At 44.2% G+C, this 26,588-nt stretch overlaps 1 protein-coding gene across 4 annotated transcripts in view; it reads left to right on the top strand.

Annotated features, from left to right (window-relative positions):
• Positions 1-20,107, top strand: part of PSME4 (proteasome activator subunit 4) — a 300,232-nt gene extending 280,125 nt beyond the window's left edge. For 2 of the 4 annotated variants that reach the window (XM_040351636.1, XM_040351638.1), the window contains 8 exons: positions 69-277; positions 4,247-4,332; positions 5,215-5,343; positions 7,008-7,163; positions 15,660-15,822; positions 17,190-17,323; positions 17,453-17,591; positions 18,903-20,107. In XM_040351636.1, coding sequence (XP_040207570.1) covers positions 69-277; positions 4,247-4,332; positions 5,215-5,343; positions 7,008-7,163; positions 15,660-15,822; positions 17,190-17,323; positions 17,453-17,587 — 1,012 coding nt within the window. In that variant the 3' untranslated portion in view covers positions 17,588-17,591; positions 18,903-20,107. Of the gene's footprint in view, positions 1-68; positions 278-4,246; positions 4,333-5,214; positions 5,344-7,007; positions 7,164-15,659; positions 15,823-17,186; positions 17,324-17,452; positions 17,592-18,902 lie in introns of all 4 variants that reach the window. The other 2 variants (XM_040351635.1, XM_040351637.1) reach the window with 1 other exon arrangement.
• The last annotated feature ends 6,481 nt before the right edge of the window (positions 20,108-26,588 follow it).

Below are 26,588 nucleotides of genomic sequence, written 5' to 3'. Positions count from 1 at the left end.
GTCATGTGTGATTGGCAGGGGAAGGCGGGTGAAGGCCAAGATTTTAACTTTTGCCATTTTCACCACAGTGTTCTGACCTACATCTTCATGATCGATGTCTGCTTGCCAAACACGGCGCCCACCAAGTCTCCGCGTATCTCTGAATTTACTGCCCGGGTCCTTGAGAAGCTAAGACCTCTAATGGAGGTCGACGAGGAGATCCAAAACCACGTCATGGAGGAGAATGGGGTTGAAGAACAGGATGAGAGAACTCAGGGCATTAAAATGATGAAGACCAGTAAGTGACCATTGGGGCCCGCTTCATACTTTGGGGCCCGCTTCATACTTTGGGGCCCGCTTCATACTTTGGGGCCCGCTTCATACTTTGGGGCCCGCTTCATACTTTGGGGCCCGATTCTTTCTATTATTGTAATTTATCATGAAATCTATTGCAGCATCATTTATAGAAATTGAAACAAAAAGAGCAAGTAGAGTTCTCCGAGAAGCTGGCAAAATATGCATGTTATTCCACCTTTTCTATTCTTAAAGCGCAGTATTAAACACAAAAGCTAACATTTATTGCAGCTTAGCAATTCTTAAATGTGATGGCTGCATTAGTTTTCTTTTTTAGGCTTCTATTATCATTTGGTAAATCCAGCCAGCAAGTCTGTGTTGTGTTTTTTTTTTTTTTTTTTTTTTTTTTTTTACAAGCACAAGCTGTCCAGCAGAATGTATCAGTTTACATGGATGAGACCAACCACTTCCCGCCCGGTCAATAGTCAATTGACGTCCAGAAAGTGGTTATGAAATCCTGGGCGCGTGGCGATCGGTGATGCAGGGTGTGAGTCTGACACCCTTCATCTCCGATCTCGGTAAAGAGCCTCCGGCGGAGGCTCTTTACCACGTGATCAGCCGTGTCCAATTACGGCTGATCACGATGTAAACAGGAAGAGCCGTTGATCAGTTCTTCCTCACTCGCGTCTGACAGACGCGAGTAGAGGAGAGCCGATCGGCGGCTCTCCTGACGGGGGGGTTTGCGCTGATTGTTTATCAGCGCAACCCCTCCTCGGATGCCAACACTGGACCACCAGGGAGTGCCCCCCGGTGCTCAATAGAGCAAAAATGGGCACAAAAAAAAATTGAACACAATCGATGCCAAACAGTGCCCACAAATGGGCACTGACTGGCAACATGGGCACTGACTGAAATGCTGCCCAGCAATGCCATCAGTGCCACCCCTCATTGTCCATCAGTGCCACCTCTTAGTGCCCATCTATGCCCAGTGCCGCCCCATCAGTGCCGCCTCATCGGTGCCCATAATTGAAGAAGAAAACTTACTTTTTTACAAAAAAATTAACAGGAAAAAAATAAACTTTTTATTTATTTTTTTTCAAAAATTTCTTTTTAGTTGTTGTGCAAAAAATAAAAATCGCAGAGGTGATCAAATACCACCAAAAGAAAGCTCTATTTGTGGGGAAAAAATGATAAAAATAAAATTTGGGTACAGTGTAGCACGACCACGCAATTGTCATTCAAAGTGCGACAGGGCTGAAAATTGGCTTGGGCAGGAAGGTGCGTAAGTGCCTGGTATGGAAGTTGTTAACACTGGCAGGGGTGATTTTAAATGATCAGCTTTTTTTTTTTGATTCATTTAAAACCTTTTATCCTAAAAAGAAAAAAACCTGCTTTAATTGAAAATAAATTGTGAGCTGGAGTTTGGCTTCAATTTTTTAGTGTATCCAAATCTGCTAGTAAGTTTAAGTACATCCTCCCCTCCAGACTGACAGTGCTGGTGTGCCTCCTGTGCGCATTCCTCCAGAGTTGTGTCTCACTAATATAGGAGGTGCATTACTGGCCAGATCACCAGAAACGAAGAAAGGGTGAACATTTTGAAAAAAAAAAGTTTTGTTTTTCTTTGTTTCTATTATAACATTTTGTAAATAATCTTTCTTCAAAAATTTGGTGTAAAATGCATTCTGCTACATTTCTTTGGTGAAAATTGCCTAAATCGGTGTATATTATTTAGTCTGTAGGAAAGTTTGAGTCCAATCAATATATCCTTTTTTTTTTTTTTTTTTTTTTACTTGTGATCAGAACACCCATAGTAACACTCTGTATACTACTCTGGGGAGGTAATCGGGATTTATTTTAATTTTTTAAACACTATGGTTTCTTATAGCAGTGTATTTTACTGCTATAAGCAAACATTTTTACTGAATGAAATGGTGTGTATTGTGATTGGCCACAGCTAACCACATGGCGCAGATGGGCTGTGATTTGCCCTGTCTGTACCATGTGATCACTGTGACCAATCGCAGCTTGCAGCACAATTGTACGCAGTGAATAGCATGAATCGAATCCATTCATTGCCTACAATTTTCATGTCCTCTGCTGTGGTTGGTCGCCACCAGCAGTGGCCCGATACAGTGATCAATCATCTGCCGTGTCCGATGGACACAGCTAATGAAAGATTGCGGCGGCCTGTTCTGGGAGGAACGTCCTCGGAGCAATAGGGCTCCTATTCGGGTGTCATTTTACAATGGCCCGGGCAGGAAGAGGTTAATTTGGAACAGGTTACACCTGTACTTGGGGTGGAATATATAACATGTTCCCGCTCCTCCTGCCAGTTCCACCGATCTTCTCCTAGTGTGAGAGGAGGGGAGGGGGGATCACTTTTTTCACCCGCCAACAGTTTCCTATTAATGAATGAACTACAAGTACCATCATCCACCACAGCTGACGGCTTGTAGTTCTGAATGAACTGCTCTGCAGCTGTCAAAGCCGATTTAGGCTGCATTCACACTATAAGGCAGCGTATTTTGCCGCGACAAATTGCGGCGTATTGTACCGTGATTTGCCGCGACAAAACAGGTCGTTTTAACCTTTTTTTTTTTTTTTTTTACAACACATTGTTGTCTATGCCGAACGCCGCCTGAAAAAAAGGTTCCGGGACTTGTTTTGAGCTTCAGGCGTACGGCGTTCGGCGTGGAGATGTGAACCATCTCCATAGACAACAATGTAAAATCACCGCTCCAGCGGCACAAGCGTCGGGCGTAAATACGCCAAGGTGTGAATGGAGCCTAAGCGTTACAGGCAAAAAGCTGCAGTGCTTGTCTACAGAAACCTGACATTGCACCCCAGATCCTCAGATCAGGGGTGCAACGCTTTTCAGGCTCCTGCAGGAAACAATAATGAATGCAAATTTATTACTTCTGACAAAATGAGTGCCTTTGTTATTTTTTTCTGGACAGGTGAACTTATACTTTAACCTGTTCCCTACTGAGTCATTGTAAATGTCCCTCAGACTGAACGTCATATGACGTCCTTGCCTTCTCGGCCAGCTAGGGGGCGTGCGCGCCCCCGCCGCATTGCTCGGGACCCAGTGCGCGTGCCCGGCGGCCGCGATGTCCGCCTGGCACCCGCGATTGCCCGCAATCACGGCAGGACCATGGATCTGTGTCCTGTCAGAGGTGAGGAGACCGATGTGTGTTCCCAGTACAGAGGAACACACATCGATCTCCTCCCCTTGTGAGTCCCCCTCCCCCTACAGTTAGAACACACTTTAGGGAACATATTAACCCCTTCAGCGCCCCTAGTGTTAACCCCTTCCCTGCCAGTCACATTTACACAGTAATCAGTGCAGTTTTTTAGCACTAATCGCTGTATAAATGTGAATGGGTCCCATGTGTCAAAAGTGTCAGATATGTCCGCCGCAATGTCACGGTCACAATAAAAAATAATCGCAGATCGCCGCCAATACTAGTAAAAAAAATAAAGATAAACAAAATGCCATAATTCTATTCCCTATTTTGTAGATGCTAGAACTTTTGCGCAAACCGATCAAATGCGCTTATTGCGAAAGAGGAAAAAAATTGTTTTAAAAAAAAAAAAAAATTGATATTTATTAAATCAAAAAGTAAAAGATATTGTGTTTTTTTTTTTTTTTTTCAAAATTGACGCTCTTTTTTTGTTTATAGCGCAAAAAATAAAAACCGCAGAGGTGATCAAATACCACCAAAAGAAATCTCTATTTATGGGGGGAAAAAGGGCATCAATTTTGTTTGGGAGCCACGTCGCACGACTACGCAATTGTCATTCAAAGTGCGACAGTGCTGAAAACAAAAAATTGGTCTGGGCAGGAAGGGGGTGAAAATGCCCTGTATGGAAGTGGTTAATGTTGGAAATGTAAAAATAATTTAATGTGTGAGATAGTATATTTTCCTATACATGTCTAGATATGTCGTCTCATTCTGTTTTTACTTTGCAGTACTGAAGTGGATCATGGCGAGTGCTGGGCGGTCATTCTGTACGGCTGTCCCAGAACAGTTACAACTTCTACCATTGTTGTTTAAGGTCAGTTTATGAAGATGATCTACACACATTATGGTCAGTTTATGAAGATTATCTACACACATTATGGTCAGTTTATGAAGATTATCTACACACATTATGGTCAGTTTATGAAGATTATCTACACACATTATAGGACATGTGCAGTTAGTTCCCATTTATTACCTCTTGTGCTGGTTTCTTATATGTCACACATGCTCACTTAGTGCAGTTATATGTCTCCCCTCCCTTCTTTACAATTCAAGATCATTAAAGCGGAACTACACTGTATCTGAGCAACACAAACCAAAAATTCTATTAATTTTTTTATATTCAAAGCAAACTTCCCCCATCCATCCGGATCTCCATTTTTTATTTTGCTGAGAAATCACTTTGAAAAACACCCACCTAGCATTTCTGGCCTTAGCAATCTGCCGCAAACAGTGCCACGACACCCCCCATCGGTCGGGTCTGGAGCACTTGCCGGCGGCTTCCCTTGCTCGGCAGCGATGGCTTTCCCTTCCCCTGCCCTCCACAGGCATTTTTTTAATAGCGAATATTCATTCGCTGTTGTAACACCTGGGTGGGCTCATTGCGCAATGTTCAGTGCCCAATTTTGAAACCTATTAGAGCCAAAGTTTTTTTTTTTTTTTTTCAGGAAAATAAAGCATTGAGACATGGATGGATGGGGGAGTTGCTATGAATATCATAAATTAATAGTGTTTTTGGTTTGTGATGCTCAGATGCAGTTCTTTAACTAATAAATATATCGTTATATAAAGTGGTGTCAAAATTGGCCTTTGCAAATGTTCTACTCTTATTTTATAGTAGGCAACCTTTGCTGTGCTGACACCTTTGTAGAACGATTTTTGCGGTAATATGCTAACGAAATATTTTTTTGGTCAGATTGCACCGGTTGAAAATGACACAAACTACGACGAGCTAAAGAGAGATGCCAAAATGTGTTTATCCCTGATGTCTCAAGGGTTACTCTACCCCGAGCAAGTGCCCATGGCTCTAGAAGTGCTGAAACAGGTGAGTGGCACGGTGCAATGTAACGTTCATAGAAGCAGTTTATCAGCTTTCCAATGTTATCTTCTTTCCTTTTACTGGTTTAAGCCATGTCAAAAAAAAATTGGATTCACCGTAGAATCCATTCAGGGACACAGATAATTAAGCCTCCTAGGTTTATCCTGCCATCTACAGGAGAAATGGACACTAGGCACATAGAAAACTAAAGGCCGGCCCTCTTAAGATTATAACTCCTCCCACTCCTCTCCTGCTCAGCTATTCCAAGCTGTCCAAAGAGAGAATGGTTGCATATGTTGGGAGGGAGTTAAAGGGTCACTAAAGGAAAAAAAAATTTTGCCTAAAATTAAAGTGGAGGTTCACCCGATTTTGTCACTTTGTCCGATTCACTAGTCCCCCCGATGTACATAACGATTTGGCTATTCAAAAAACATTGTAAAAATCTCCATACCTTCTTTATGGCTGCTCGTCCAGGCACTTCCTGGTTCTAGGGTTGCGGGACTGGGCGTGTCGCTTTGCACCGCAATGAATTTTGGGGAGCTATCACGTGTGTCTCTGGACGATGACGAGACACTATTCCTTTCAGCAGCCAGAGGAGAAATCTCGAGAGATTTCAAACGTCACATGACTGCACCGGGTCATGTGACGGTCATGTGACCGGGGGCGGATACAATTCGCCCATTGTAAGTAATGATCGTACAGGAGGACTCCAGAGTGCCCGGAGTAAAGATGGTAATGTCCATCACGAAATTTTATAAAATCTAATTTTGAGGGATATCGTCCTGCTAGCGGCTGCGATGATGAGACTGGTGAGTACTATTTTCTTTGTACCACCAGCGTTACAAGAAAGTATTTAAAAAAAAACTGTTTTCCCGCGGAACTCCCGCTTTAATGTCTGCAAGGTAGAGAGACAGAATAGTGTAATGATTCTGTTAAAAAAACGAGTAAATACCCATTATATTCTTTCATCTATATCGCCTCCGGCATTTTAGTTTCTGTTCTCTTTCACTTCCTGGTTTGCGGCGCTCATTCATGTAAGAACTACATTTCCCAGTATGAATTGCGGCACGCCCAGTAATTCACACCTCCTTGAAGTCTCTAACACGTAGAGAGCGTCCTGCCGCACAGATGTAGTTCCCAGGAGGAGGCGAGCACGTCACTGACCATCGCAGTAAAGCCTCCCATCACGGTGGTCAGTAAAATCAGACAAGCAGGAAGTGAACAGAACAGAGAAGAAATAGAGCAACTTCTGAGCAAAAACGGACAATGAGGAAGTGAAAAGAGGAATGTCTGCAGGTAAAGGAAGCTTATTATGAAAAAAAAAAATTCCTTTACAACCCCTTTAAATCAGTCTAAAGGCTGAAGGTTTTTTACCTTCATGCATTCTATGCATAAAGGTAAAAAGATGCTCAAGTATGCAGCTTTCCCCACAGCCCCCCTAATACTTACCCGAGCCTGATCTCGATCCAGCGATGCGCACTATAGCATCGGCTCTCCTGGGTGTCTCCTTCCTCATTGGCTGAGACACCATTGGCTCTCAGTACAGTCAATCACAGCCAGTGAGGCGGAGCGACAAGTGGTCATTTATCATCAAGCTATATCCCTTAATGAAAGCGAGTCAATATTACTATGAAATTATGATTTATTCTTTTGCTCTTGTTTTCCCTTAGACTGCAAGAAGCAGCTCCTGGCATGCCAGATACACAGTCCTGACGTATATCCAGACAATGGTCTTCTATAACCTCTTCATATTCCTTCACAATGAAGAAGCTGTTCAAGGCGTCAGGTGGTTGGTTCTACAACTAATGGCTGATGAACAGTTGGAGGTAATGTACATTATGTGTCAATTGGCCATTTACCATGCCTAAGCCCAGAATGTAATAATAGGGATAAGGCCGTGGTAGTACCTTTAGGAAAACCAGCTTCCGCATTGTAAAAGCTCCTATGTACTGTATTGGATATTTTGTTTCCCTCATATAGTGTCTTGAAAAAGTTTTTACACCCCTTGAAATTTTCCACATTTTGTTATGTTACAACCAAAAACGTAAATGTTTTTTATTGGGATTTTATGTGAAAGATCAACACAAAGAGGCACATAATTGTGAAATGAAAGAAAAATGATAAATGGTTTTCAGTTTTTTTCTTTTACAAATCTGTGGTGTGCATTTGTATGGCGCCCCCCGGAGTCAATACTTTGTAGAATCCTCTTTCTCTGCAATTACAGCTGGCAGTCTTTTTGGGGATGTCTCTACCAGCTTTGCACATCTAGAGATGGACATGTCTGCCCATTCATCTCTGCAAAATAGTTCAAGCTCTGTCAGATTGGATGGAGAATAACTTTCAAAAAAGTTATAAATTGATTTGCATTTTAATGAGTGAAATAAGTAATTGATCCCCTGTCAATCGGCAGGATTTCTAAATCCCAGGTATCTACTATATAGGTTACGCGCTGAGATTAATCTCGGCTTGTTACTTGTAAAAAAGACACCTGTCCACAGAAGCAATCCATCAGATTCCAATCTCCCCACCATGGCCAAGACCAAAGAGCTGCCCAAGAATTTTCGGGGACAAGATTGTAGACCTACACAAGGCTGGAATGGGCTAGAAGACCATCGCCAAGCAGCTTGGTGAGAGGGTGACAACAGTTGGTGCGATTATTCACAAATGGAAGAAACACAAAATAACTGTCAGTCTCCCTCGGTCTGGGGCTCCATACAAGATCTCACCTCGTGGAGTTTCAATGATCATGAGAACGGTGAGGAATCAGCCCAGAACTACTCAGGAGAATCTCATCACTGATCTCAAGGCAGCTGGGACCATCGTCACCAAGAAAACAATTGGTAACACACTACGCCATGAAGGACTGAAATCCTGCAGAGCCTGCAAGATCCCCCTGCTCAAGAAAGCGCATGCACAGGCCCGTCTGAAGTTTGCTAATGAACATCTGAATGATTGAGAGGAACTGGGTGAAAGTGTTGTGGTCAGATGAGACCAAAATCAATCTCTTTGGCATCAACTCAACTCGCAGTGTTCGGAGGAGGAGGAATGCTGCCTATGACCCCAAGAACACCATCCCCATGGAGGGGGAAACATTATGCTTTGGGGGTGTCTTTCTGCTAAAGGGGACAGGACAACGTCACTGCATCAAAGAGACGATGGACAGGGCCATGTACCGTCAAATCTTGGGTGAGAACCTCCTTCCCTCAGCCAGGGCATTGAAAATGGGTCGTGGATGGGTATTCCAGCATGACAATGACCCAAAACACACGGCCAAGGCAACAAAGGAGTAGCTCAAGGAGAAGCATATTAAGGTCCTGGAGTGGCCTAGCCAGTCTACAGACCTTAATCCCATAGAAAATATCTGGAGGGAACTGAAGGTTTGAGTTACCAAGTCGGCCTCGAAACCTTAATGGCTTGGAGAGGATCTGCAAAGAGGAGTGGGACAAAATCCCTCCTGAGATGTGTGGCCAACTACAAGAAATGTCTGATCTCTGTGATTGCCAACAAGGGTTTTGTCACCAAGTACTAAGTCATGTTTTGTGAAGGGGTCAAATACTTATTACACATTAAAATGCAAATCAATTTATAACTCTTTTGAAATGCATTTTTCTGGGTAGTTCTTATTCTGTCTCTCACTGTTATAATAAACCTACCATTAAAATTATAGACTGATCATTTCTTTGTTGGTGGACAAATGTACAAAATCAGCAGGGGATCAAATACTCCCCCCCCCCCCCCCCCCTTCACTGTAGCTACTTTTATGAGTAAAACTAGACTCGGGCTGAAAGGCTCACCAGTCAAGAGAAGAGATCTATTTGTGTTAACTGAGCCACAGCAAGCCTTATGACTTCCCTCAGCAATCTTCTTGTTGCATTGCTTGATTTAAAGTGCTACTAAAGGTTTGCGTTTTTTTTTTTTAAATAAAAAACATGTCATACTTACCTTCCACGGTGCAGTTCGTTTTGCACAGAGTGGCACCGAACCACCTGTTCTGGGGTCCCACGGCGGTTCTCATGGCTCCTCCCCGCATTAGATAACCCCCTCTGGGAAGATCTCTCCCAAGAAGGTTACCTTGCGGGCTCGCTCCTGAGTCATACACTTGGTGTCCATAGACGCCCAGAGTGTATGATTCGGCCCCACCACCCGGCGCTTACATCATTGGATTTGATTGATAGCAGCGGGAGCCGATGGCTGCACTGCTATCAATCTATCCAATCAAAGCCAGGACTCCGTGGAGAGAAGGATGACGGGGACACGCCCACGGAAATTCCGGGCTCAGGTAAGTAAAACGGGAGGGCCAGACACTGCAAGGTGTTTTTTCATCTTAATACATAGGATGCATTAAGGTGGAAAAACACGAAGGTTTACAACCCCTTTAACCGGTTAACGCCCGCCGCATGTATATGTACGTCCACAGAATGGCACGTACAGGCATATGGGCGTACATGTACGTCCCTGCCTTTCCATGTACGTCTGATCGGGACCCCCCCCCCCGGTACATGCGGCAGTCGGAAACCCACGGGGAGCGATCCGGGACGAGGGCGCGGCTATTCGTTTCTAGCCGCCCCCTCGCGATCGCTCCCCGGAGCTGAAGAACGGGGAGAGCCGTATGTAAACACGGCTTCCCCGTGCTTCACTGTGGCGGCTGCATCAATCGTGTGATCCCTTTTATAGGGAGACTCGATCGATGACGTCAGACCTACAGCCACACCCCCCTACAGTTGTAAACACACACTAGGTGAACCCTAACTCCTACTGCGCCCCCTGTGGTTAACTCCCAAACTGCAACTGTAATTTTCACAATAAGAAATGCAATTGAAAGGCATTTTTTTGCTGTGAAAATGACAATGGTCCCAAAAATGTGTCAAAATTGTCCGAAGTGTCCGCCATAATGTCGCAGTCACGAAAAAAATCACTGATCGCCGCCATTACTAGTAAAAAAAAAAAAAAAAACTATGCCCTATTTTTTGCGCAAACCAATCGATAAACGCTTATACCAAAAATAGGTAGAAGAATACGTATCGGCCTAAACTGAGGAAAAAATTTTTTTATATATGTTTTTGGGGGATATTTATTATAGCAAAAAGTAAAAATTTTTTAATTTTTTTCAAAATTGTCGCTCTATTTTTGTTTATATCGCAAAAAATAAAAACCGCAGAGATGATCAAATACCACCAAAAGAAAGCTCTATTTGTGGGAAGAAAAAGGATGTCAATTTTGTTTGGGAGCCACGTCGCACGACCGCGCAATTGTCAAAGCGACGCAGTGCCGAATCGCAAAACCTGGCCTGGGCCTTTAGCTACATAAAGGTCCGGGGCTTAAGTGGTTAATAATAAGTGGCCAACACAGAAAAACACAAATAAAAAAGAACTTTGGTGCTCGCCCGGTCTTTTCCATGTGGTGCAGAGGAGCTGTTAGCGTTGCAAATTCTTGAACCAATACGAGTGAGTACAGTATGGTAACGGGCAGATTAAACCATTTTCATATATGCAAAGGAGGGAGTCCGCAGGGAGAAAAGGACTGACCCATTTCTGGCATGTCTGAGAATAATTACAATGTACAAAACCTGGAATTGAGTTTCGGGAACAGCGAGAGACAAATGTCACGTTCCCCAGCGAGTGTGTTCACTTTGCAGCCGTGCCTCCTCCCGTTCTGCCATTTCCATCCTCTCGTCATGTTTCGTTTAATGCCGTCCCCCGAGTGGAGCCGGCAAATTGTCAGTAGAATTTCTGACATACTTTCCCTCTTCATACGGTTGACGATTCTTAATCAATTTGATCACATTTTAATAATGCGCGATGGACGTGCAAATGAGCTTATTGTCAAGTTGGTCTATTTAATTAGAACAGCACTTGCCGCTACACTTACTGATTTGCGCGGCTCTAGAACATAATGTTCAAGGAGATAATTTGCTGTAATATGGCACATTACATGCAGCGTGCCGGACCGGCTCTGTTCACTAAGCAGATGAGCCTCTTTGTTTACGTTTTATCATGTAACAATATGTACTTATTAGTGACGGTGGCCTCTCGTTAATGATGATTACGCGCTAACGTGTTTAACCCTTTCTGTTGCAGAGAAAAGGAGATTGGCATTGCTAAGCTTTCACTTGAACTTGTCTTGCCTTGCAGTTTAGCCATTAGTTATAAAACCAGGGCCATCTTAATGCAAGGGAACTCCTGGGCACTTCCCAGGGGCCCCAGATACATGGGGGGGGCCCCCACAATAATCTTGCATTACATCATACTTGCCAACCTGTACGGTTTAGGAGAGATCCCCTGTCCCCTGCACGGTTTAGGAGATATCCCCTGTCCCCTGCACGGTTTAGGAGATATCCCCTGTCCCCTGCATGTGCCGATGTCATCGGCATATGCGCACTGGGGCAAACTGAAGCAATGGCACCTATGTGCCGTTGCTTCAGTCTGCGTGCCGTTACCGGTGGGTCCCGCGCACATGCGCAGGAGTGACGTCCTTGCGGCTTCGGCCAATCACAGCGCCAGAGACGCGATTCCCGGAAGTAACCCCCGGGAGTGATGTCGCCGCTGGAGGGGGAGGGGGACGAGGACCACTGCGGGGGCTTTGATCTCGGGTTAGTAATTCATAATGCCTTTGTCTTGCAGAGTTTTTTTTTAAAGGGTTTACAACCACTTTAACCACCTAAATACCCGGCACTTTCACCCCCGTCCTGCTCAGGCCAATTTTCATCTTTCAGCGCTGTCACATTTTGAATGACAATTGCGCGGTCATGCTACACTGTACCCATATAAAAATGTTATAATTTTTTTTATGACAGATCTTTCTTTTTTTTGTGGTATTTAATCGCCACTGGGTTTTTTTTTTTTTTTTAGTTTTTTAGTTTTTTTGCTAAAAAAAAAAAAAAATCACATTTTAAATAAAACATTTTCTTAGTTTGTTATAATATTTTGTAAATAAGTGATTTTTCTCCTTCACTGATGAGCACTCATGAGGAGGCACGAATATTCAGCTCTGATAGGTGGTACTGATGGGCAGCATTGACTGGCATCCCTGATATACAGCGCCCTGATTATCTGTGCAGATCTCCCCTGTGAGCCGAAGAGAGCGATAACTGGCATTTACTTGTTTACATGTCGTCAGCTGTGATTGGACACAGCTGATCACATAGGTAAAGCACTGATTGGCAGCACTGACAACTGCTGAGCTCTGACTGGCATCACTGCTGGGCACTGATGATCAGTGTCCTGATCATCTGTGCAGATCTCCGCTGTGAGCCGAAGAGAGCGATAACTGGCATTTACTTGTTTACATGTCGTCAGCTGTGATTGGACACAGCTGATCACATCGGTAAAGCACTGATTGGCAGCACTGACTACTGCTGAGCACTGACTGGCATTACTGCTGGGCACTGATGATCAGCGTCCTGATCATCTGTGCAGATCTCCCCTGTGAGCCGAAGAGAGCGATAACTGGCATTTACTTGTTTACATGTCGTCAGCTGTGATTGGACACAGCTGATCACATAGGTAAAGAGCTTTGTCATCGGTTATGTGCTTTTCTCCAGGGACACAGCACATCGCCACACCGTGTGCACCCACAGATGTGCACGTGTGCCAAGAGTGGGTCATTTTACTCTATGGCGTGTGGGAGGTGGTTAAAGTGGTTGTAAAGTCTTGCATATGCTCAGTGAAGTTACTGGCCTCCGGTGCTACACATGGATGAAACCAATCCTCCTACATATGTTGTACCTGTGTAAATGGCTGTAAAGAAGAGAAGACTGCAGATAAAGTTCAGAATTTATAAAGCTTTTCTGAGCTGTCAGAAAGCAGGGGGTGGAGAGCTGAAATTGCACTCTGCAGAGCTCAGTGAGGAGATCTCTGAGAGTTAATTGGAGAAAAGGGACACATCCCTTTCACACAGCACGCGGGAAGAGAGCTGTGGCTGTGTGGTGGAGCTCCCTCCCCTGACAACTTATTTTTTTTTTCCTCTTGGTGTCAGGGAAAACTTGTCAGAAGTGACTAATGCAATGGCAGAGGAATGAAGCCGCAGACAGAAATTACACTTGGTGCAATTAACCACTTCAGTGCCGGGCACTTTAACCCCCTTCCTGCCCAGATACATTTTCAGCTTTTAGCACTGTTGCACTTTGACAATTGCGCAGTCATGCAACACTGTACCCAAACAAAATTTCTATCGTTTTGATCACACAAATAGTTTTCTTTTAGTGTTCACTACTCTTTTTCTTTTCTTTTTTTGCTAAATAAACAAAAAAAGACTGCACATAAAAAAAAAAAAGCGTTTTTCTTTCTGTTGTAAAATTTTGCAAATAAATAAGCTTTACCACATAATGAGCTGTCAGCCAATGACGGCAGATTACGGACGTAAACAGAAGTTGGTTATCGGCTTTTTTTTCTCTTCACGCTGACAGCATGAAGAGAAAGGAGGAAAGCCGTTAACAGGGACATCTGCTTAGGGCTGCAACTAACGATTATTTTCATAATCGATTAGTTGGCCGATTATTGTTTCGATTAATCGGATAATATTAAAAGTGTGGTGTACAATTTAGTTAATATGTAAATAAAAAAAAGGCAATGTATTCTTAAATATTCATATGCAGTGGTAAATATAAAGAACCAACTACAGTAATTGCAATGCCTTCTATTACCTCCACTTTCTCTGGGTTCAGATGCTGATCTTCCCTGCACAGAGTCTTTAAAGTGATTTTTTTTTTTTTAAACAAACTTGTTATACTTACCTGCTCTGTGTAATGGTTTTGCACAGAGCAGCCCAGATCCTCCACTTCTGGGGTCCCTCACCGATGCTTCTGACTCCTCCTGTCTTCAGAGTGCCTCAATAGCAAGCTGCAAAGTATAGTATAGAGCGCCCGCTATAGTAAGGTAAAAAAACTTCTGCCTTTAGAACCACTCACTTCCTGCCCAGGACTACATGTCCCATGAGGCATTGCTCCTCACACTTTCATATTCACAAATTCTCAGGCACTTAGTGACATGTATGTATCACTGTATTTCCTGATATGTAAACAAATAATGCATACTATATGCAGGCCAACTAATCAACTGGCCGATTAATCGATTCTGAAAATAGTTGACAACTATTTTCATAATCGATTAGTTATCGATTAGTTGTTTCGGCCCTGCATCTGCTGTTCCACACAACGCCCATCAGTGCAACTTATCAGTGTCACCTATCGGGGCTGCCCCATCTGGGCCACCTATCAGTGCCCACCAGTGAAGGATGAAAATTACCTGTTTGCAAAATGTTATAACTATCAAAAATGTTTGGGTTTTTTTGTGGGGTTTTTTTTTTTTTTTTTTAATTTTTTCTTTCTTTAGCAAAATAGAAAAAACCCAGAGGAGATTAAATACCACCAAAAGAAAGCTCTATTGTGTGAAAAAAAAAGATAAAAATCTAATTTGGGTATAGAGTTGCATGACCGCGCAATTGTCATTCAAACTGCGACAGCGCTGAAAACTGGCCTGGGCAGGAAGGGGGTAAAGGTGCCTAGTAGGCAAGTGGTTAAAAGCTTCAACAAAACTTTCTGAAAGCTCCGCTAATGATCTTCACGCTGCCCTTATACAAGCTGAAGCCTGTGGGAAAGCGGCCTTAAAGTGGATGTAAACCCCCAAAAAATATTTATTTTGATGTCACAATGTAGAGTAAAAGATTTCCTATCATCGGTGCCCAGTCTTGCCACACAGAGTTAATCCAGCTCTGAGCAATCCTCTTTTTATTGTTCAGTGAAAATTAACAGAATTCCAGATAAAAACTTGCCAAATTTATAAAGTCTGTTTCTCTGTTCTTGCTTTGTGTTACAGGTTATTTACATATCTAGAGCTTGGACATGTTTATCATATGTTGTGTTATGTTTATCATAATATGAGGTGATCCAAAGTTCATTGTATATTACCAGGATATGTAAATAACCTGTAACACAAAGCAAGAACAGAGAAACAGACTTTATAATTTGGCAAGTTTTTATCTGGAATTCTGTTCATTTTCACTGAACATTAAAAGAGGATTGCACAGATGATAGGGAATCTTATACTCTACATTGTGACATCAAAAATAAAAAGTTTTGGGTTTACATCCACTTTAAGGCCTCCTCTTACCTCTCAGGTTTGCCACCATAGAGTCATGAAAATCAAGATAAATTGCAGAATAAAAATGTGACTTTTTCTCTCCTATATTAACAATAGTTGTTATAAAGCTTTCACTGGTCAAAACTGAACATATCGTTTCCAATAAACATGTTCTGTAAATGAATTGTGCCTTTCTTCGTATCAGGAACATGTATAACACACAATATATGGTGATCTCTGTTTCAGGTGAGAGAGATGGCTGCCACCACCCTGAGTGGCTTTCTGCAGTGCAGCTTTCTGACAATGGACGTCTCTATGCAAGCACACTTTGAGCAGCTCTGCAAAACCAGATTGCCAAAGAAACGCAAGAGAGACCTCGGGACGGCTGTGGACACCATACCCTCTGCAGGTATTATTCTTTAACCCAAAACTTCATATGGCCTTATGTCTGAACAGTAAGGAAGATTGGTTACTGGGCTTTAGCTCTACCCAATAAGCGAAAAAATTATCTACGACCTTCCGAAATATAATGTTATATGGGAGATCTATAGACAGACAGGGCGGCTCATGATCGAGCCCACACGAGTGCCCCCGTTGGCACTCGCTGAAAGGCAGGGGTCAAAAAGAGGATCAAAGCTCCTCTGTGCAAACTAATTGCCCAGAGCAGGTAAGTATGAAATGTTGTTTTAAGTTCAGAAAAAAAAATCGGAAGCTTTGCAGCCACTTTTAATGTGGTTGTAAACCCTTGCACACCACTTTTCCCTACAGGTGAGACTATAATGAGACTTACCTGTAGGTACTGGAAATATCTCCTAAACATGCATGGTTTAGGAGATATTTACCGTAAACGCTTGCGCCAACGTCATCGGCTCATACACACTGAAGAAGCGGCACGATCCTGCAGTTTCTAAAGAGCCTGTGCCGTGACCACTGGCTACCGCGCGCATGCGCTGGAGTGACGTCACAGGACTCTGGCTAGTCACAGAGTCGGAGTCCACAGCCCCGGAAGGAGGAGGGGTGAAGATGGACACGAAGACCAGCGGGGACCTTGCGGGCTTTGTTTGCAGCTAAGTGCAAAATAATGGGCTAGTGTGCGATGCAAACTGGCCCATTATGCTTTTACGTCGCAGAGAGGGTTGGTTGACTTCCTCTTTTAGAGTCCTTTCACACTGGCATCTGGCCGTGTTTGCAGTAAAGCGCCGCTAGTTTTAGCGGTGCATTTTAACCAATAGCTCAGCGCTTTTAACCCCCGCTAGCGGCAGAAGAAGGGGTTAAATGGGCTCAAAGTGCTGAAGCGGTTTGCAGGCGCTTCGGCAGCGGTGTCCATTGATAGGCAGGGGGCGGTGAAGGAGCGGTGTATAACGCCACTCCTGAATCGCTCCAAACATGCTGTATAATGTCCTGCAAGCGCACCGCCCCAGTGTAAAAGCGCTGGAGCTCTACACGGAAGGCATTTTTCAGGCGCTTTACAGGCGTTATTTAGCGCTTGAAAAACACATCCAGTGGTAAAAGGATCCAAGTATGTAAAGTAGGGACTGTAACTGTAAATCTATAATCCTTGTCTTGTTCTTCTCCAATTCCTATACCTTGTATTTGTGTTTTATAGCTGCATTATATGGTGTATTTATTGGACAGACATTCTAGTCCGCATGTCTTGTATGGAATGTCCGTATGTCTGTCATACAACACGTGTAACAAAGGAGGCTCTCTGTAGATTTGCTGCTCTCCGGCTAAGCATTCTATCTGACATTTACCAAGCTGTATTTCTGTCAGCAGATCTGGTGAAGCGCCATGCTGGTGTTCTGGGGCTCAGTGCCTGCATTTTATCAAGCCCTTATGATGTCCCGACATGGATGCCACAACTGCTGATGGATCTGAGCGCACATCTCAATGATCCGCAGCCCATAGAGGTAATGGCCACGTTAACGCGTTACTCCAATCCGAGGATCCCACTGTATATGTAAACCAGACCCTTTGAAATCAATGGTCTGCCAAGTAACATGAATGTTAAAAAGAAACAAAAACCTCTTTGCTTTCAGATGACGGTAAAGAAAACCTTATCTAACTTCCGGAGAACACACCTTGACAATTGGCAAGAGCACAAGCAGCAGTTTACAGATGACCAGCTGGTGGTTTTAACTGATCTCTTGGTTTCTCCTTGCTACTATGCATAGAAAGGTAAGAATCTCCTGAGTTCCCAATGGCTGCTTTGCTGGATGAGTCCTGAGCAGGCTCTTATGGATGAATCAACCAGTAAAACATGTAGCAAACCTAACTAGTTTGTGGGCATAGGGTCTTCATTGTGGACTTCTGGATTTAAAAACTGCTATGTAATGTGCAGGGGGGCTGTGTAATGTAAAGGGGTCCAGTGATGCCGGGGGGTGTGTAATATAAAGGGGTCGAGTGATGCGGGGGGCTGTGTAATGTGAAGGGGTGAGTGATGCAGGGGGCTGTGTAATGTTAAGGGGTGAGTGATGCGGGGGGCTGTGTAATGTTAAGGGGTGAGTGATGCGGGGGGCTGTGTAATGTGAAGGGGTGAGTGATGCGGGGGGCTGTGTAATGTAAAGGGGGGTCCAGTGATGCGGGGGGCTGTGTAATGTAAAGGGGGTCCAGTGATGCGGGGGGCTGTGTAATGTAAAGGGGGTCCAGTGATGCGGGGGGCTGTGTAATGTAAAGGGGGTCCAGTGATGCGGGGGGCTGTGTAATGTAAAGGGGGTCCAGTGATGCGGGGGGCTGTGTAATGTAAAGGGGTCCAGTGATGCGGGGGGCTGTGTAATGTTAAGGGCTGAGTGATGCAGGGGGCTGTGTAATGTTAAGGGGAGCCAGAGGTGCAGGGTTGTGTAATGTAAAGAGGGTTTCCTACGCTTTACCTGCAGTTCTGTCCCATAGATTTCTATTAGGTTGTTGCGGGTTTTTTTTGCATTTTCTGAAAGCGCACCAAAAGTGCTGCATCTTTAGCGCACTTTTAGAAAACGGGGGGGGGGGGGGTTGTGTGACACCATGTTTTACAGTACCATGTGACACTGACCCTAGTGACACCACTGGTCCAGATACACTTTATGCCCCAAAAAGGTCAGTTTCATTTCCTTGCAAGAATCTCCAGACTCTCTGTAGACTCCTCTATTCTCGCCATTCAGCATTGAAATAGAAAATATAAGATACTCTGCATAGTGTAATACTGACTACAAATCTCATTTATTAAAAAGGTAAAAAAAAAAACTCACATTAAATTTGCACTCATGTACGTGTGTAAGAACACATGAACGTACATCCAAAGCAAACTTCCAGTCTGGGCCGCTACCATGAAGTGACGTCACCTGTTTCCTCCCGACGTGTTGCATCACTGATCACGTGACTTCTTAATTGTTTTTTTTTTTTTTTTTTTTTAAAGAGGTAGCGCACAGGTTGTTGATTGTATAGTTATTTCTCTGAGTATTGTTGTTAGTGTTTAATGTCTTCTCAACATGTTTATGTCCTTTTTATTTTTAGGACACCCTATGAAGGATGATTCAGATTTTAAATTTGTGTCCCCAGCTGCCCCAAGTGGATTGAGTTTTTTTTTTTTTTTGTTTGTTTTAATTTTATTTTAAGCCCACCATAGGAGAACAGGGCTCCTGGACAATTTTTAGAGCAAAAGATTTACGCTTGCAAAGGATTGATGCGCGCCGAGTGATTTGATTGATAATGAGACTCTTGTATATGAACGGACTGTATGGACTCTTTTGGTGTGACACATAACACAGGGACTCGCTATGACTTTTTTTTGTTGCAAATGTTACATAACTGTACAAACTGTAGGTAAGTAGAGTAATAAATCATTGTACAAACCGTCTTTTACATGAAAATAACATTGGTTTGTAAAAAGTCGCATTGCGGACATTTAAGCTAAAGCTTTGTATTCAGGTCAAATGCCATATTTTGTGTTTTTTAAATTATTATTTTTTTCTTTGCTCTTTAGTGTAAAGCACCTTTTTTTTTTTTTTTTTTTTTTTATAGAACTAAATGTATATATACTTTATATATGTATACAAACCTTGGGCAGCCCATAACGCTATGCGAGGCGTGCTTGGAAATAAATGACCCGAGAGGAACAGGGAATTCTGTAAGAGTGGAGGAGAGGAAAAGTTGGTGTGTTGCTCATAGCAACCAATCAGGTGTTTTTTTTTTTTTTTTTTTTTTTTTTTTTAATTCTCTCATTTATACTATAAAGTTGACTGCTGGGTTATGATTGGCTATTGGCAGCACTTCCACTTTACCTGTCCTACTCCTTTATGGAATCCCCTGTTGTGTGTGTGTATATATATATATATGTGTATATATATCTCCGTTCATCATCTGCAGGTTTTTCAGCAGTCCCTCCCTATGCTATGCTCCTGTTGCTGATCTAATATGTTACCAGGTGACATGTTTTTAAGCAAGGTACTTTATACATGAAAAAAAAAAAATGTCTTTCTCATTTTCGGTGAACTCTTCATCCCTCTTAATGATGTGTATCGTGTTCCTTGAAGGAATGCTGTTCATTAAATGCCTACCTGCTGAGCAAGTGACAAAGCACAGCAGAGTACTAGTGCAGTATTTACCAGCTGTCAGCAGCACAGCAATGTAACCACTGTATAGCGTAGTGCCAAAACCGTTCTTTCAATTGTACAACTTTAGTTTATTTTAAAAACCCAATAAAAGGATTGTTTGTAACACCTGCTCTGTCATGTCTTTATTTCACCGAGTAATGAAAGGAAGCGATTTTCACCGCAACAAACGCAAATCCTGAAACCTTTATGTAAATAAATAAACATTTATTGTATGTACAATGAAAATGGAATCCATGGATTTACATCAGTTGTAATTAGAGGTCGACCGATATGGGTTTTTCTCTGGCCGATGCCGATATTTAGAAATCGCGGCGGCCGATAGCCGATTTATGATGCCGATTTTTTTGGGCCGATATGTTAAGCCGATTTTTCAGGCGCTTTTGGGCTAAACAGTAAAGTTAGCCCATATTTTTATTTTTTCGTCCAAAAGTTTTCATTACCTGTTTTTGTGTATTACATTTTATATATATATATATATATAAAATGTAATACACAAAAACAGGTAATGAAAACTTTTGGACGAAAAAAAAAAATATGGGCTAACTTTACTGTTTATTTTTTTTTTTTTTTAAAGTATATTTTTTTTCCCCAAAAAATGTGTTTGAAAGACCGCTGCACAAATACCGTGTAACATTAAATATTGCAGCAATCGCTATTTTATTTCCTAGGGTCTCTGCTAAAAAAAATATATAATGTTTGGGGGTTCCAAGTAATTTTCTAGCAGAAAATACAGGATTTTTACTTGTAAGCATCAAGTGTCAAAAAAGATTTAGCCTTTAAATGGTTAAACTGAGAATTCTCCTACACGGAGTTCAGTTAATTGATAAGTAGCAACATTGTATATGTTTTCTAAAACTTGGCAGGCTGCCCAGGAGAGAGAGAAGGTCTTCTACGGGAAGCTTCAGGCAGCTTACAGAAGCTTTTTGCAAGTCGCGGTGCTGAAGTTTAAATCGGCATTTTTAAAGCACAAATCGGCCGATGCCGATTAATTTAAAAACGCCAAATATCGGCCGATATATCGGCCAACCGATATATCGGTCGCCCTCTAGTTGTAATCTGTCCAACATACAGGGCCGAACCTCGGGTCACAGGCGCCTGGGTGCAGAAATATTTCTGACGCCCCCACGTGGGTGTGGTCATTTTACTAACTCATCTCCTTTTACAAATGTTTCTATGGCAATGACCACAGAGATGCTCCCCCCCACAAAGTCTTCATTACCCTGGGATCCTTACAGACATGATACAGGCGATGATCAGAGACTACAGACATGATACAGGCGATGATCAGAGACTACAGACATGGTACAGGCAATGATCAGAGACTACAGACATGATACAAGTGATGATCAGAGCCTGCAGACATGATACAAGTGATGATCAGAGCCTGCAGACATGGTACAGGAGACGGTCAGAGCCTGCAGACATGGTACAGGAGACGGTCAGAGCCTGCAGACATGGTACAGGAGCCGGTCAGAGCCTGCAGACATGGTACAGGAGACGGTCAGAGCCTGCAGACATGGTACAGGAGACGGTCAGAGCCTGCAGACATGGTACAGGAGACGGTCAGAGCCTGCAGACATGGTACAGGAGACGGTCAGAGCCTGCAGACTTGGTAGAGGAGACGGTCAGAGCCTGCAGACTTGGTACAGGAGACGGTCAGAGCCTGCAGACTTGGTACAGGAGACGGTCAGAGCCTGCAGACTTGGTAGAGGAGACGGTCAGAGCCTGCAGACTTGGTAGAGGAGACGGTCAGAGCCTGCAGACTTGGTACAGGAGACGGTCAGAGCCTGCAGACTTGGTACAGGAGACGGTCAGAGCCTGCAGACTTGGTAGAGGAGACGGTCAGAGCCTGCAGACTTGGTACAGGAGACGGTCAGAGCCTGCAGACTTGGTACAGGAGACGGTCAGAGCCTGCAGACTTGGTAGAGGAGACGGTCAGAGCCTGCAGACTTGGTACAGGAGACGGTCAGAGCCTGCAGACTTGGTACAGGAGACGGTCAGAGCCTGCAGACTTGGTACAGGAGACGGTCAGAGCCTGCAGACTTGGTACAGGAGACGGTCAGAGCCTGCAGACTTGGTACAGGAGACGGTCAGAGCCTGCAGACTTGGTAGAGGAGACGGTCAGAGCCTGCAGACTTGGTACAGGAGACGGTCAGAGCCTGCAGACTTGGTACAGGAGACGGTCAGAGCCTGCAGACTTGGTAGAGGAGACGGTCAGAGCCTGCAGACTTGGTACAGGAGACGGTCAGAGCCTGCAGACTTGGTACAGGAGACGGTCAGAGCCTGCAGACTTGGTACAGGAGACGGTCAGAGCCTGCAGACTTGGTACAGGAGACGGTCAGAGCCTGCAGACTTGGTACAGGAGACGGTCAGAGCCTGCAGACTTGGTACAGGAGACGGTCAGAGCCTGCAGACTTGGTACAGGAGACGGTCAGAGCCTGCAGACTTGGTACAGGAGACGGTCAGAGCCTGCAGACTTGGTACAGGAGACGGTCAGAGCCTGCAGACACAGTACAGGCGACGATCAGAGACTGCACACACAGTACAGGCGATGATCAGAGACTGCACACACAGAACAGGAGATGGTCAAAGACTACAGACATAGTGCAGGAGATGGTCATCAGTTCTGGACGGACACACACCTATGCTCAAAACACTAATTCTGGACAGACACAAACAAGAAGAGAAGGAGGGAGGGGAGAACTCTGCCACTTCGGCATCCCCACCTCTGCAGGCGCCTGGGTGAGAAGCACCCTGCCTAGGATCGGCCCTGCCAACATATAGAAATGAGTATAAACAGAAGAGTCGGTGCTACTAACCATACAACACATAGCAAAGCTCCCGGGTGCGCGATCCACAGTCGCTGGCTGAGTAAAGTAATGTAGGAAAAATGATCTGTACTCCGGTTGTTGCGTATTTAAAAAAAATATTTTTTTAAGGCCTCAGTCATAAGCAAATTACAGACCTAAAACATAGAAATAAATAGTAGCTCTAAAGATTTAAGGCTCCACACATTAATTGTCTTAAAGGGATACTAAAGATTCCCGATTAACCACTTAAAGCGGATGTTCCACCAAAAAAAAATATTAAAAGCCAGCAGCTACAAATACTGCAGCTGCTGACTTTTAATATTAGGACACTTACCTGTCCTGGAGTCCAGCGCCGTCCACAGCAGAGGACGAGCGATCGCTCGTCACCCTGCTGCTCCCCCCTCCATCCACGCTGAGGGAACCAGGAAGTGAAGCGCTGCGGCTTCACTGCCCGGTTCACTACGGCGCATGCGCGAGTCGCGCCGCGCCCGCCGATTGGCTCCCGCTGTGTGCTGGGAGCCGAGTGTTACCAGCACACAACGGGGGGGGAGGGCGATGGGATATGACGCAATGCCCGTTTTTTGCCCGGGCCGGAAGTGGGTGCAAATACCTGTCTTTAGACAGGTATCTGCACCCCCCTCCCCCCTGAAAGGTGTCAAATGTGACACCGGAGGGGGGGAGGGTTCCGATCAGCGGGACTTCACTTTAGGGTGGAGAACCGCTTTAAGACCCGGACTATTATGCAGGTAAAGGACCTGGCCCCTTTTTGCGATTCGGCACTGCGTCGCTTTAACTGACAATTGTGCGACGTGGCTCCCAAACAAAATTGACGTCCTTTTTTTCCCACAAATAGAGCTTTCTTTTGGTGGTATTTGATCACCTCTGCGGTTTTTATTTTTTGCGCTATAAACAAAAATAGTGCGACAATTTTGAAAAAAAAACAATATTTTTTACTTTTTGCTATAATATCCCCAAAAATCTAAAAATAAAATCTCAGTTTAGACCGATACGTATTCTTCTACGTATTTTTGTAAAAAAAATCGCAATAAGCGTTTATTGATTTGTTTGTGCAAAAGTTATAGCGTTTACAAATTAGGGGATAGTTTTTATGACTTTTTTTTTTTTTTTTACTACTAATGGCGGCGATCAGTAATTTTTTTTTTTTTTTTCGTGAATGCCACATTGTGGCGGACACATCTGACACTTTTGACACATTTTTGGGACCATTGTACTTTTCAAAGCGAAAAGTGCTATAAAAATGCACTAATTACTGTGAAAATGGCAGTGAAGGGGTTACCCAGGAGGGGGCGCTGTAGGGGTTAAGTGTGCCCTAAAGGCGTGTTCTTTCTGTGGGGGGACGTGGCTGTGTGTGGGAGGGGGAGGTGGAGCATAGGGGCCAAGGGAATGGATTTATTTCTTTATTTTTCCTCTCAATACAGGCTGGGGTTGTTGTTTTTTCTGTTGTCTCTTTTTGGTTGTCTGTATATAAAATGTATTTGATTCTAAATCGATGGCTTAGCATGGTTAAGGCTGCCTGGAAAAAAAAATACAGAAATAAAGACTGGGATGTCATTTAAAGTTTGTGTGTAAAGGCAGGTGTCCCAATACTTTTGGTGATTTGGTGTATCTTCAGCATAAAGAGGAACAAGTGGAAGTGATGGTTTGGCCCCCACCGAGCCCTGATCCCAACATCATTAAGTCTGTCTTTTCATGTAATCCCAGACAGAAGGATTTGAGGCAGCCGACATCCACAGAAGATCTGTGCTCTGTGTTTGGAACAACCTACCTGCCGAGTTCCTTCAAAAACTGTGTACAAGTATACCTTGAAGAATTGATGGTGGTCACACCAAATATTGATTTTCTCTTCTGTTCATTTTACTTTCCATTTTGTTATTTAATAAAAAATAAACCAAAAAATGACATTGGATTCTTTCCAATCACTTTCCAATCACAATGCAATGTGAGTGATAACTCTGCACTCCAACAGAAAACGTATTCTGAAGAAGTCACAGCTACTAACTACGAGATTCATCAACCCGGAGAAGTAAACTTGGATGTCATTGGCACAGACCACAAAATGAGAGAGGAGTTGTGAATATTATGGCTGACCCAATTCTGGGGCACAAAAAAAAATGATGGTTTTATGTTAAATTTACTTAGATTTAAATATAAGCCTCTTACTGTAAATAGTAAACACAAAATTATAGTACCGTCATCCTGGAGATCAATTTTGAATAGAATAAGGGCTAAGGGGACCCCATAGGCCCGAAAGACCAAGAACAAATAGGGGCAAGGGGACTATATCGGTACTAGATAGGGTTGTCCCGATACCACTTTTTTAGGACCGAGTACAAGTACCGATACTTTTTTTCAAGTACTCGCCGATACCGAAACTTTTTTATTTTTTTATTTTTATTTTTTTAATGTCATGTGACAGTATTTTTGTTTTCCTTTTTTTTTTTTTTTTTTTTTTTTTTACACAATTTTTTTACAGTGATTTTTTTTTTTTGGGGGGGGGGGGGAGGGGGGGTAGTGGATTGTCAGTGTTTTTATTTCTATTAATTATTTCCATTTTATTTTTAAAATTATTTATTGCAATTTTTTTCTTTTTTTAATTAGCCCTGTTGGGGGGCTTTGGTGAGATATCAGGGGTCTTAACAGACCTCTGACATCTCCCCTTAAGACAGAGAAAGGGACTAGGGACACATATTCCCCAGTCCCTTTCTCAGCTGCACTGGAAATGAATGGACAGGAGACGGAAGCTCCTATCCATTCATAAACTGAAGCATCGTAAACACAGTTTACAATGCTCAGTCAGATGCATGGAGAGAGTCAGTGATCACTGACACTGTTCATTCAGAAAAGGTAGGAGCCGGGTTTAGCGGCTCCTACCGCCGCTCTCCATCCTGACAGAGGGGGCAGAGGAGGACATGGAGGGGGGACACAGATCACGGAGGGGGGGGGAGCAGTGGCACAGATCACGGAGGGGGGGGGAAGCAGCGGCATGGAGGGGGGGGGGAGCAGTGGCACAGATCACGGAGGGGGGAAGCAGCGGCACGGAGGGGGGGGGGAGCAAAACAGAGGACGGCAGCGGCACGGAGGGGGGGGGGACAGAGGACGGCAGCGGCACGGAGGGGGAGGAACAGAGGATGGCAGCGGCACGGGGGGGGGGGGAAACAGAGGATGGCAGCGGCACGGAGGGGGAGGAACAGAGGATGGCAGCGGCACGGAGGGGGAGGAACAGAGGATGGCAGCGGCACGGAGGGGGAGGAACAGAGGATGGCAGCGGCACGGAGGGGGAGGAACAGAGGATGGCAGCGGCACGGAGGGGGGGCAACAGAGGACGGCAGCGGCACTGAGGGGGAGAGCAGAGCGGCACGGAGGGGGGGGGACAGAGGGCGGCAGTGGCACGGAGGGGGGGGGGGACAGAGGACGGCAGTGGCACGGAGGGGAGGGAACAGAGGGCGGCACGGAGGGGGGGGGGACAGAGGACGGCAGCGGCACGGAGGGGGGGGGGGGACACAGGAGCATGGAAGGAGAGTCGGGTATCGGTAAAGTATCGGAGCATTTTCCCCGAGTACAAGTACTCAGGGAAATGCTTGGTATCGGTCCCGATACTGATATCGGGACAACCCTAGTACTAGATAAGAAAGTAGAATGGAAATGTAGTAAGGCTAAAAGATATAAATCAGTTTATTTAACATAATATCAAAAAACAGGAGACACACATAAATATAAAATACATCAAAAACAGCAGTATAAAATGGTGGACATAT

The sequence above is a fragment of the Rana temporaria genome, chromosome 4 (genome assembly GCF_905171775.1).
Source record: "Rana temporaria chromosome 4, aRanTem1.1, whole genome shotgun sequence".
In the NCBI taxonomy this organism is placed as follows: domain Eukaryota; kingdom Metazoa; phylum Chordata; class Amphibia; order Anura; family Ranidae; genus Rana; species Rana temporaria.
The sequence above is the reverse complement of the archived record's forward strand: the minus strand, read 5'-3'. Positions and strand labels throughout refer to the sequence as shown.